Source organism: Leishmania panamensis (genome assembly GCF_000755165.1).
Source record: "Leishmania panamensis strain MHOM/PA/94/PSC-1 chromosome 33 sequence".
Lineage (NCBI taxonomy): Eukaryota > Euglenozoa > Kinetoplastea > Trypanosomatida > Trypanosomatidae > Leishmania > Leishmania panamensis.
The window spans coordinates 543,578-556,581 of record NC_025880.1 but is presented as its reverse complement, the minus strand read 5'-3'; the positions used below and the strand labels follow the sequence as shown (position 1 = coordinate 556,581).

At 54.2% G+C, this 13,004-nt stretch overlaps 2 protein-coding genes across 2 annotated transcripts, besides 1 other annotated feature; both read right to left on the bottom strand.

The window, feature by feature from the left end:
* Positions 1 to 2,590: 2,590 nt before the first annotated feature.
* Positions 2,591 to 3,120: a repeat region.
* Positions 3,121 to 3,438: 318 nt separating this feature from the next.
* LPMP_331520 (hypothetical protein) lies at positions 3,439 to 5,445 on the bottom strand (the record flags this gene model as incomplete). The annotated part of the gene is made up of 1 exon (XM_010703942.1): positions 3,439 to 5,445. One exon carries the CDS (start codon positions 5,443 to 5,445, stop codon positions 3,439 to 3,441), a length of 2,007 nt encoding a protein of 668 aa, XP_010702244.1.
* A 4,594-nt stretch (positions 5,446 to 10,039) lies between these two features.
* Positions 10,040 to 11,743, bottom strand: LPMP_331510 (hypothetical protein; the record flags this gene model as incomplete). Its single annotated transcript, XM_010703941.1, has 1 exon — positions 10,040 to 11,743. The coding sequence occupies one exon, from the start codon at positions 11,741 to 11,743 to the stop codon at positions 10,040 to 10,042; it is 1,704 nt and encodes a 567-aa protein (XP_010702243.1).
* Positions 11,744 to 13,004: the final 1,261 nt, after the last annotated feature.

Genomic DNA, 13,004 nt, shown 5'->3' with positions numbered 1-13,004 from the left:
GAGAAACGCGTGCTCTGCCGCTGGTCAGCAACGGAGGAGAGGAGGGGAGTATTTGTCAGAGGTTTCGTCACGGAAGTGAGGCAATAAAAGTGAGGGAGGAGGGGGAGGGGGAGAGAGAGAGAGCAGGCACATATGCACAGACGTATTCACCCTTCCTTCCAAGAAGGAAGGTGGGGCGAGGGGGAGAGCAAGTGCTAGTGGGCGTCTCTCACACGGTCATCGAGGGGGACGGCTGCACACGCGCGCACACACACACACACAGGGAGAAAACATGCGAGCGTGATTGTGTGCGCGGGCAGGTGATTTTCGGTTGCCCACACTACGAGAATGCGAGGCACGCAAAACTGCGGGGCTTGGGCTCAACCTTGGTACCCAGTGAGGATTCAGCGTTTGCGCTTCTTGGGAGGTGGGGGAGGCAGTGATTACATCCTTCTCATGGTTCAATTCTGAAGCGAATCATATTAACTTAAGTGTGTACTTTTCTCTCCTTATATGTAGTGAATGTGCAAGTAAAGAAGCGAAAGGCCAAGGAAGGTGCGTAGTAGAAACATCATGACAGGAGAGGGGTCGAGGAGGGAGGGACAAGATGTGGCCGGCAAGAGAGGGAAGGAGGAAGGGCGAAGACAACGACAAAGAATCACCACTACCGCTTTACTAATGGTGAGGCACCCACGCTTAGAGAGAAGGGAAAGGCGAAGAGTCGAAAAACTCATTGACCACAACTTGAATTTCTCTCCCCGCAGTGGCGCTCAAAGGAAGCAACAAGAGAGGGCGTGTCTCAGCGGCATAGAAACATGTAGTGAACCGCGCTTACAAGCACCGCAAGAGAGAGAGAAGTACCACGGTGTTCGATCTTGTTGCAGTTCACACGATCTTTTCTTTGAAACCTCAACCGATTCGCATGACGCACTACCCAACGCCACTCTCCTCCTCTTGAAGAAGAAAGGCGGGACTGCACTTTCTGTGCAGCGATGGGCCTGCACTCGATGAAACCATAAAAGTAAGGACGAAAAATGAAAACACGCGCACGACACACCCACAAAGAAATAGGATCAGCCGTTGAAGACGGCCAGCCTCATCTCTACTGCGACAGGCACAGAGGCGCAACCGCTACACTAGAAACACACACACACACAAGAGAGAGAGAAACAGGGCGTACATTCCCCAGGGGGAAGAGAGAGAGAGAGATGCACCCCCCCTCCCCACACACACATACACACATGGAGACAACGCAAAGACTAAGCAAAAGATGAAACGGGGGCATACGCAACGACGCGAGACGGAATGGCACAACGCAATGGGCATAGAGCCGAACGTACCAAAGGGGGCCAGAGAGAGGGATAAGGGGCCCGAGCACGTACGCAAAGGACAGACAACATGGACTCACAAGGGCGAGACCGGGTGGAGGAAGCGATGAAAGACACACAAAGCGAGCTCGATATCCAGATAAAGAGAGGGGATTAGCGGAATAAGCGGATGAGGGGGGGGGAGGGGAGCAGGATTTGATTCGAGAAGAGAAACATGACTCAGAAGGAGAAAAAACACCTTGTGCGGAGTATGCAACGCCGAGTACATCTAGTTTGAATGTAAGTGCATGATAGATGTATGTGCGAGGAGAAGCGAAGGGCAAACATGCAGGAACAAAACAGTACGTAGGCCGTTATATTCGAGAAAACTGAAAGTGCGCATATTGTGTAAACGGCAAAGAACAGCGGACTGGGCGTAGAATGGGCTGGAGTGAAGAGAAGAGGATGTCAAGAGCAAGGTGACTGTGCTGCAAGGAGCCCCTCTCTCCCATCTCCAGTTTCTGTTTGCCACAACTGTGGCTTTCTGCCATTGCCAAAAGAGAAAGGGAGGAATACATACCCGATGATGAGCGACTGCCTTCCTGTCTATATATGCGTGTGTGTTGTGCGCCATCTGAGCCTATAATCAGCTGATGATTGCCGAGGAGGAGGCGACACCCACACAGAGACACATACAAGCTCAGAGCAACAAGAGTACTTCCGTACAGAATCGGAAAAAAAACACACTGAGCTCCACACGACTCCGTCAGCCTCAGGTAAGGCTCCACACATGCCCACAATTGCTACCGCCAACGGAGTTAATGTGGAGAAGCGGGAAATCAAGCCGGGAGAGAAGCGTCAGCGACTGAGAAGAGGAGGAGGCGGAATGAAGAATCGAGAGTTTAAACGAAAGCGCAAATTTGCGCAGGCGAGACGAGAGGCTGACGAAAAAAAGAGAAGAAAAAAAGAAACGTTTTGTAAAAGTGTGGTTCTCGTGAGGTAGGCTGAGTGGGGCGGGGGGGGGGCAGTGAGGAGGCGCACGAACAGGACTCGTAAAAGGCGCCAAAATGAAAAAAAAAATACACACAGAGAGACAAGAGCCGAAAAGAAGTGCTGTCAGAAAATTGGAGCGGCTGTTCTAAAGCGCAACGAAGCGAGGGGACGCGAGGGTGAGAGTGACAGCCACAACAAATCAAAACAGGAGAAAGTTAAAGGGAGGGGCGGCGAAAGAGCGATAGGCGACACACAAAAAAAGGAGCACCTGAAGAGGAATTGACAGAGCGATTCAAGCCTTCACTTGAAGTGTCTATTCTGTCACAGTGCATAATCTGAACTCCACTTCTCTCCGCTTGCCAAAGGCCCCAGCGTGTGCTGCGAAGTACCCAGAGACACACTCAGTACAGCAATGACGTCTCAGTCATTGGGGGCGCGGTCGCTGGCTCAAGCTCCACCTGCACTCCGCTTCGCAGGACATTTCACAGCCGCTCTCATTGTGCCGGCCGCCGCCTGGTGCATCCCTCGGGGTGGCTCAGGCCCCCCACCCGTACACAGTGAGGGCTGGGTGTAATATGTTCCAGTCACGTTGATACTTTCCTCATACGGATGGTAGAAGCATGTTCTCTGCTGCAGGCCGCTTCGATGCCACGCCATCCAGGACCTGACCGCCCACATCAGTAGCGGTGCATCGCTCTGAGTTCCCTGTGTCATGGTTACTTGACCCCGCCAGCACCAGATGTGGTTCTGCATTGGCAGGTATAAGGGCTGCTTGGCTTCTTCGCCCAGTGCGGCGGGTGTACTGGACCCTGATATCACGCTGAAGCATCCGTCCCCAGGGCGCCCAATGAGAAGATGCGAGGAAAAAGGGGAGACCACATATGCTGTCTTTCACACGTTCATACACACGAGAAGAGGGGTTCTTTTCATTTGCACTTTTTGTGTGTTGCAGTGTAACTGTGTGCGATTCCCCCTCGCCATGCTCCTCCAGTCATACTCCATACACCCCCACCCCCCGCCGAAAATAAATAAACAAAGACATTGTCAGCCAATCCACATTCACGTCTGCTGGCGTCTCTGCGTAGTTTCTCGCTGCTGTTCATCCCACCCCACCCCACATGCGCCCTCTCGCCTGTTTTCTTTTGGATTCTCGTGCGCTTCACGACTTTCCCTTCCTGCGGTCTGTCGCCAAAAATGGAATTGGGTTTTCCGGCTTCTCCGCATGCAACTTTTCCGCATGCATAACGCCAAATCTCGAGATCATCCCCGTCTGCTGGCCGTAGCTCACCTGCAGGTACTTGGACTCGTCGACGTTCTCGGAGTCATCGTCCTTAGCATTGTACCGACCATGTAGCGCCATTATAGCCGTGTCAGCCTCCAGCGTGGTGCCGTACGTCACGAACGCCGAGCCGCCCACTTTTCGGTGGGGTGTTGCACTGCCGTCGCCACCCTTTTTGGCCGCCTTGCCCTTGTCCTTCAGCACCACCACACTCAGCGGCTTGCCGTAGCAGGAGAACACTTGCGATACATCTGCTTCCGTGGCCTCGTAGTTAAGCTGCCCCACGAAGAGAACAGCCCTGTCTCGGTTCCGGCGAGTAATTCCACGCGCGTCGGTAGTCGGTTGTAGCGCGCTAATCGGGCGTAGTTGTTGATGTTGCTGTTGCTGCTGCTGAGCGTGTAGCTGGTGCCAACTACCCTGGTCTCTGCAGATGCTCAGCTCCTCGGTGGATGACTGTTGCAGTGCTCTGATTCGCTCAGCACAGGCGGCACTCGAGTTCAGCGAGGTCAAGGGCGCAACACCGCTCAGCATCGAAGGCGGTGTCTGGCTCATTGTAGCGGCCGTCGCGGTATGGGTGAAGAAGTGGCCGATCTGTCCATCATGCGCAGGGAGGCGGGTGTACGCTGACTTCTGCTTTACGGCCAACTGCTGCCGCTGCTGCTCTTGTTGAGCGAGCTGTAGGTAGTGCTGCTGAGGCAACAGCTGACGCGACGCCATCGTGATGAACGACGGGTAGAGCTGCGCTGAGTGGTTGCCGGCGCTGTCGCCGCCGTGCACAGCTTCAAGGTAGTACGTCGTGCCTGAAAATTCAGGCGCGTTGGCGTCCATCAAGCGGTGGAGCGAGGTGTGCGCCTTGTCTGTAGCTGCCTGTAAAGCTGCTGCTGTGCCCCTATCCAGTGTCGAGTGGCCGATCAGGATAGGGTGCATGGACGGGTATGCGGTAGATGAACAAGGTGGCCCTGTTTGCGGAGAGTGTGACACGACCGAGTGCGCTGCCTGCGACTGGCTAGGCATGGGCAGGGCTGCTCCAGGTACATGTGGCGCTGAAATTGGAGCCCGCAGTGTTGGCACGACATTGCCACTTACATCGCACGAGCTCCCAGGGGAGGTGATGGTCGTCAGGGATCGGAGGGGGGAGGGCGTAAAGGGCAAGGGGGGGATGGTAGCGGTGGCGGTGATCCACGTATCGCTGGCTTCCAGCAGTCCGTGCTGCTGGTTCTGCTGCAGCGTCACCGGGTCCTGTAGAGCATGCCGTGCACTGCTTGCGTTGGCTGTGTGGTAGAGCCTATGATGACTTGTGCTGTCGTAGTGCGGTTGAATGCTGTGGCCAGGTTCAGGCGGCTGCGGCGCTGTGTTCACTTCTGTCTGCGTGAAGGGTGAGTAGGGGCCGCTGCCGAAGTGCACACGAGGGGACTCCCCGTTGAGTATGGCGGCGGACGACGACTTCAGTTGCTGCTGCAGCAGTGGCGATGACAGGTCCAGAACGGGTGTGATGATATTTCTCGCGTGCTCGTGCGACTGCTGGGTAGCGTTGTGTAAGTGCTGATGTGGCTGCTGCGCTGGCTGCTGGCTGACGCTGTGGAGGTTTTGCACACCGCTGCTGGAGGGAGGGTGGGAAGGTGTCTGAAGGGTGCTGCAACGATGAGAAAAAGCCGTCCGTTTCCACTTTGCTGATGTTGCTGCTACGCTGCTGCCGCTGTATGTGCTCGAGGGTTGACAGTGTTGTGCAGCGTTGAGAAGCGACAGGTATGCGTCGTGCGTCGCCGTGATGTCAAGGATGGAGCTTTTGGCTACTTGGTGATGACGGGCAAAGGGTGGAACTGACGGTACGACTTGCTGCTGCTGCGACGTCGAAGGCGCATTCACGCCGGTGAAGGACTTGTGCATAGCTGCTCAGCTGCTTTACGCCACGGTGCAGAAAAGACGAAAATGACGCACACACACACACACACCTAAACACTTTCTTTTGCAGGTTAACGACAGCCACGCCAACAAAGAGATTTACGTTACGGAAAGAGGGAGAGAACGAGAGGTATCGGTGAAGCACAAGAGTTATAGGTGTCAGCGGCGTTAGTCATCTAGGCAGAAAAAAAAAGAAGAAGCAATGCGCAAACAAACGCGAGATCTGAGGTCAGATCCTACCCAGCTGAAAGGGAACCGCTAGGCAGCAACATGAAAGAAAACGTATGAAATACAGGCGGGGAGGGAGAGAGGGGAAGGAGAGAGGAGTACTAGCAACACGATCGAGAAAATAACAGTTCAAAACTACATGCAACACCTACACAGACACACAACTAACTACTCAGAGAGAGAGAGTGTGTGTGTGTGCGTGTGAAGTCAAGGAGAGCGAAAGAAGAAAGGAGGTGCAGCGACGCATGCACAGCTCAAAACGAAAAAGGAAAGGGAAAATAAAAATAGCCTTCGAAAGTTGAGTGCTTGTGTCTGCTTTGGAGTGAAAGAGCAGAAGCGTGCCTGTGTGTTTGCTGTACGTCTGAGGGGGGAGGGAGAAGAAAGAACACTAAGAGCAACACGGGTCGTGACTGTGTATATGCTTGCCAGCACACGCACTTACGCGAAGGGGTCAAATATACACCCACACCCACCCACCCACATACACACACACACACGAATTTATCCTTCAAGCTGTGGCAGAAAGGAGAGTGCAAGCGGCGCGAAAAAGGGGGGGAGGTGGTAGAGAGGACGCTAAGGTAGAGGAAGCAGAGAATAAGATGCGAGAAAAAGTAAAACTCAAGAGGCGCGGGGCTAATCTAGTGCAAAGCGACGAGCAAAAGCCCCCCAGTACCAAGCAATACAGAGAATAAGCAGAAACAAGGGACGTCGATGTAGATGAAGTTCGAGCCGTGAACGAGAACAGGCGGCTCTTGTTATCAAATAGGGGTAGGGATGGGGGAGGACAAACACCCACGGATGCCAACAAAGGTTCTGAAAGTCGAGTGAATGCGCACCGCTGTCTGCTAAAGGCTAAAGTGCTTCTTAGTCCTACTCAACACACTTTCGTTCTTGTCGAGTGCTTGATGGTGCAAGTGTCGCTGTAACCGTGCTTGTGTGCGCAGGCGTGACTATGTTGAATCCTTCAGCCGGTTACAGGGCGGGACGTGGGGAGGGGGTTCGGGAGAGAAGGACACGCACAAATTGGTCACTACTGTAGACGTCAGCACAAACACCCAAGGTGGCGACAAATATGCTTTGTTTAGGGCGACCTCAGCACCCGGAGATGCGTGAGGTGCTCAAACAGGCAACTCGACGCGGCAAAAAGACCAGCAGAGCCGAGAGAGCAAAGAAGAAAGGGTGAGAGTAGTGCAAGCGAAGAGTTCCAAGAAGAGAAGAGGGGGGGGGGCAGAAAGGGGCCGTGTAGCGAAGCCAGCGGGAGGGCCGTCGATGAGGAGGTGCAAGAGCGAAAGAATAAAAGGAAAGAATAGCGATGGTAAAATTGTGGCTCTACGGAGAGGGTGGAGGAGGAGACAGGGGTGTATGCTGAGGGAAAGGAAAGGGGGAGGGGGAAGGGTGGAGAACGGAGGAAGTGAATTGGCGCAAATCACAAAAAAACGCGAAAAAAGGAGAACACAAAAGGCACACACTTAAGAGAAGACACAGAGGGGGGAGTGCGACTCGAAGTCAGAGAGGGGCAGAAAGAGAGCGGCACAACGATGACAGATAAAGTGAACAAGAGGATCGAAAACCGCACATCACCACACACACACACACGCAGTGGAAGAGTACACGAAAAAAAAAACAAGCAAGCAAACAAAAAGGAAATTAATGCGTCGAGCGAACAGCAAAAGAGAAATGTATTAACGATCGTGCGATGAAGGAGTCCTAATGGAGGAAGGAATACTCTCTCTACGGGTATATATAAATAAATATATGTTTAGGTATGCGTAGTTTATGTTTTTACTTTTATGTATTGCGCGTGCGCCAGGCTTTGGTAGTCTTTAAGTTTGGTTAGAGGGCGATCTACAAGTATATGCAAATAAAGAAGAAAGACATCAAAAGTAAAGTATGTCGATCGGTAAGCAGAAGCAGTTCGAAACACCCACACACCCACACCCACACACACACACGGAGGCAAAAGAATAAGCAAAGTTGAAAGGAGTAAGAATGGTGGCAGGCCGGAGGGGAGGGGGAAAGAGAAGAGGAGGTCTCTGGGTCTGTGGAAGGTGTCAGGAGAGCCTAGAGCAGCGGCACATCTACTGCTCCTCCTGTATTTCTCTCTGTATGCCTTGAATAGCCCGATACCTGTCCCAATAGCGCCAATGGGGGTTGCAGCTGTAGGAGAAATAATGCAGAAAAGGTGGGGGAGTAGGGGAGTAGGGGAGGGGAGGGGACAGCGTTACGAATAAGAGAGAGAGAGGGGAAACTGCGGAAAAAAAAAAGAAGGAAGGACAACACAAGTCCCCCAATAGAAACAACAGCACACTGCAGTACAGATAAAGTGAGACGGGGGGGATCAAACTACACCGAAGTTGACGAGGGGAGGGGGAGGGGGAGGATGGGAGAGAAGGGTAAAGAGGAAGTGGTGGGGTGCAGGAGCAGAGAAGTAAATGAGGAGTGTGCGAGGTGGAACAAGAGCAAACGTAAAAAGAGAGGGGCGATGTTTAGCAGATGAAAAGTGAGACGGTGGGGACAACGCGATGGAGGTCCAGAGGGAAAGGACACCAAAGACTGACGAAGGAAGCGCAGCGCTTAGTGACACTACAGTCACCCCACCGTCCACGGAGGCAAGAAGGGAAGAAAAAACGAGCTGCGACACTGATGCACATACACCCATATACAACAGAGGCCCCCAAAGCCAACAGCCGACACCTTTACCTCGTCTCTGTGGATGCCTTTGCGAGCGTGTTTTTCTTTTCGAGGCGTACAAGGTCTTAAACACGCGCTAGTGTGTGTGTGTGTGTGTGTGTGTGTGTGCGTGTGTGCCTTACTGTATCGGTGTTTTCTATTCTCTTGTTTTTCCCTTTGGCTGCTCGCTTGTGCGCGTGCCAAGATGTGAAATGGACTTCTCTCCTTCTTTCTCCGTTATCGTGCTCCGCCTGCTGCGTGTCCTTCTTTGTCGTTCCCCTCCTTCACGACGGGGTCAGCCGAGAGTTCCCCTCTTTGTGCCTTTTGTTCGTTGACAATGAGATGTCAATGTGGTGGTGGTGGTGGTGGTGGCGCTGCTGAGTTGCCGATGAACAGGGAGAGGAAGAGAGAGCGAAAAGGGATAGCAAGACTTACAGACAGGGTGAAAAGTGGGCGCTGTAGGGCGACCCGTTGTGTGCATCAGCGTGATTGCTTGTCTCTATCAGGGGTCGGAGGGTAGTGGCGGTGGAAGATGAAGGGACCGCGCCACTGAACAGTCCGCCACACGAGACACGCAGCACCGCCGTCCCACACACGGAAAGGAGGCGCGCACCTTGCGGGCGCGACGAGCGATGAGTATGCACCTTCTCCAGGGGGAGGGGAAAAAAAAGATGAGTGCATGCGACAGTCACCCTCCGTCACTCCCGTACAAGGGAAAAGGCGAGTGTGTGGCGTTACAGGTATAGCGGGGCACCATAGTGGGCAGAGAGGCTCATCTGTCTGGACCTCCGCTGTGCGTTGTATGCAGCACTGTTTGTTCTGTTCTTCTGGTCTAGGGTGGGGTGGGGTTTGAAGAAGGACCGCAGGAAAGTCTCTCCCTCGTCTCGACGAACAACGCTCCATCAAACAGGGTTGATTGGCTTGGGGGACGCATCTACCACGTACACACCCACACGCATATGGTGTGGGAGGTTCCCAAGGGCCGATGCGATCACCATCACTGATAAAGCCGTTGCGACGCTTCGAGAAGAGAAAAAAAAACCCTCAGCAGAAGGGAGAAGACGACAAGTGTGGTTGGCGGTAAGATCGGCCTGCGCATCACTTGGCACAAAACAACAGAGAAGAAGCGATAATGCGTTATGTGAAGTAGCGGCATACGGTAGCAGATTTCAAAGAAAAAAAGCGGGGGCCTACGGGAATGCGGGTGGGGGAGGCACACGTGCACACAGTCACATATGCCGATAGGCCGTCAGGCGGACAGAGAAAGGAAAGAGACAGAAGCCCGCTCTCAGGAAGCAGAGAGCGGGCACATACACAGATCGACTCAACGGACCGAAGATGAAGGGGTGTCATCGGAATGAGCCGAAAGGACAGAGGAGACGTCGAGGCTACCTCAAGCAGCACGTAGAGGAGAAAGGGGGGAGGTGTGCAGGAGAACGTATCAGTGTGAGAGTGAAGTACTCTCTTCCCTCCACCCCCTACTACTACTACTACTACTACTACTGTCGCGTATGTGCACGCGCTCACGACGAATTCTGACAAGGCGCTCGGATATTCCCCCATAACACACACACACGCGTGCCCAAGTCCCTCTTTCAATCACTCTCCACCACCTTCTTTGCCCCCAACACGTCCATAAGTGTAGGAGCCTGACGCTTGCAGTGGCTGTCGTTGCCCCTCGTCAGCTACGTGGCCACTTCGCCAAGGAAGGATAGTCGTAAAAGCAAATGCCGTGGCTGCTTTTCCCCACTAAAGTGCGGTTGCGTGAAATGGCGTATTGCTGCCAGCGCTTGTGTGCCTCCGTGGCTGCGATCAGCTCACGCTCCATCTCTAGCGGGCATACGCGCAGGCGCTGCACGACCCAACAGCTCTTCGTGTCACAGAGCGTGGCCCAGCAGGCGGCAGACAGCGTCAAGTCACCACGCGCAATCAAAGCAGCGTAACGGTCCACGGCAAGAAAGAGCTCCGCAAGTCCCCCACCCACAACGTTGCGACGCACGATGGGCAGCGTCGGACGCGACAAGTCGCGTGGGGAAGGTGTGGGCGATGCTAGTACCTTGTTGCCTGTCTGCAACAAAGGGGAGTCGCAGCACGCAGTGCTCATCTCAGAGCAGAAGACATGCACGTAAGGGACCGTGTCACTCTCTGTTGAGGCGCCTTGCGCATCCCGCACGGTTGCCGTGGCGGCTTCCCATGTCTCTGCTTCCGGCGGTGTTGGGTGAGTTGTTTCAGGGTCAAACCAAGCTCTGGTGCGCTCTCCTACCCTCATCGGGGGTTCACCTTCAATCATTGAGAAGGTCGGCAGCTCGAACTTGGTGCTCTGCTTGATCACAGCATCACTCTCAGAGTTCTTTGAGGAGACAATAGCGAGCTCACCAACAGGGGTGGGCATGCGGATCGACCATAGCTGAGGCTTGCACTCAGGGTATGTTGAGCAGGAGCGAGTGCCACTACGGTACTGCTTTGCGCCCTCTGAGCAACGTCGGCGCTGATGATGGCAAGCACTTAGGGCTGCTGCAAGTTCCCTTCGCAGGCTATCATGCATGAGGGGCTGCATAGCTCGCACCTCGAGCGTTGGACAGAGCAAAAATGGAACAAGATAATAGTCTTGCGGGCTTTCGCCCAACACTCCTTCAGCGAGGTCATTTTCCTTGCCAGCACTACAGAGCGTCTTGTCCTGTGAAGGGCTTCTCTCCCAATGACACAATGGTGCGGAGACGGTGGAAGTCTTCGGGTGCCCCGCGCCTGCTACGGGCGTGACTTTCACAGGACGCCACTGCCACAGATACCCCTTCCATTCGAATACCGGTGACGTGGCGAAGTTGGGCAAAGGGCCGCAGAACGAGGGACCTCCGGAGTGACCATCGCGATGGCCGCCGCCGCCGCCTCCGACTTGGCTGCTCTCGCACGTGTCCCTGGTGGTGCTCGACACCTTCTGAAGCTCTTGATGTTCTGTACCGCGGGTCTCAGCATCGGTGAGGGCCTTCAAGTCAGCTGCTTCGGCTAGACTGGACCTCGGCGCAGGTTCCGATCGCTCTCGCAAACCAAGCGGCATATGGTAGCCCAATACGTCCGGCACCCACTCCGCTATTATACCCGCGCTCACCTCCGGCGCTGAAATTGAAGAGGGCCGAGGGAGGGCGCCTGACCGCTGATCCCGCTCTACCGGAGGGGTCTCCACGAAATGGAAAGGCCTCTTTGGCTCAGTACGGTTGCTCTGAAAGAAGTTAGTCGAGTAGCTACAGCAGCGGCAGACTGTGTCAGCTGCGACAAAGCAGCATGCAGGCAGCAAGCGAGTGCACCGGCGACTTACAGCGCAGATCAAGTGGCGGACACCCTCCCCGCTGCCGACCCCCTGTGCTCGTCGTGATCGCCACATCAACATCTCTTCCCTCTCCTCAGGCGCTGTTTCGTATGCGTATGTGTATGTGTGTGTTTCTTTACGTAAGCCGTGGTTGCCCCAATTTTGGTTTTTCTTGCGTTAGTGCCGACAGCGCCTTTGCCTGCTCTCTCCCCGTGGCGATCTCCAAATGCCTGCAAGGGGTGAGGGGGGCAGCAGTCTTGTGAGGGACGCAATGAAAAGAGCAGGCGAGAAAAAGAGAAAGAGCAGCGATATCGAAAAGATAATGTGAGATGGCAGGCATCTCCAAAAGTGAAGAAGCACTAAGGAAATGGAGTGAGGGAGATCAGTGTATTGCCTTCAGTCTCTCGTAAATGCCAGAAGACAAAGGGCGCAGACTGGGCTGTGAGCTGCAGACGCGAGGAGTGTCTTGAGGCGGCGTGTCCGGCAGGGTTTGCTAAGACACCTGCCGTGAAAAACTCGACAACCCCACATCCAAAAAGAGCCCCGCAGGCATACTCCTTCACTGTCCTTTTCATGTATTCACAGAATGCAAAACGGCCAGCACAGATCACCTGCTGCTCTTGGACAGCTGAGCGATAGCTGAGGCAACTTCAAAAGACGGAGACGAGCGGAAAAGGCTCTAGGAGAGAGCCCCAGATGAAGAGAGGGGGAGGAGGGAGTAGCGAGTCAGTGCGAGGGTCTTTGCACCGACGCAACGAGATTACCCTCTCGCTTCCTTTTCTTTGTGCGCGGTTACTCTTCTCTTTCACTCAGGTCGTGCCGACAGCACATTCTTCAGTTTTGTAGCGAAGTTTCTCTCGTATTATATTACAGGGCCTTGAGTGGTGTTTGCGCCATTGTCTCACACTGCTTGGATGGCGTCCTTCGCCCGGCGCGTGCGGACGAGCGAGTTCGTGTTCGTGCTTGTCTGCGTCCATTGCTTAAGGAGACGCAAAGAAACAAAAAAAAACCGAAAGGGGCAACTGCGCGGCATGGCTACAAGAGAGGGAGAGAGACGTGCCTAGCAAAGAAGACGAGAGAAATGTAAAGGGTGCAAGATCAACTGAGGTAGACCCTCCCCCTAAAAAAAAAAAGAGGACTAGGGGGAGAGGGGGGGGCGAGTGAGAGCGTGGGGGAGTCAAAAGAGGGAGACCAAAGAAACAAATACAGTCCGAGCGACACACACCTTTACATATGTTGACCATTAAAAAAAAAACAAAAAAAAACTAAAAAAGAACGACGTTAGTTGTCGCCGACGTACGTACCGTACGTCGGACGGACCGGGAACGGGAAGGGGGGGGGA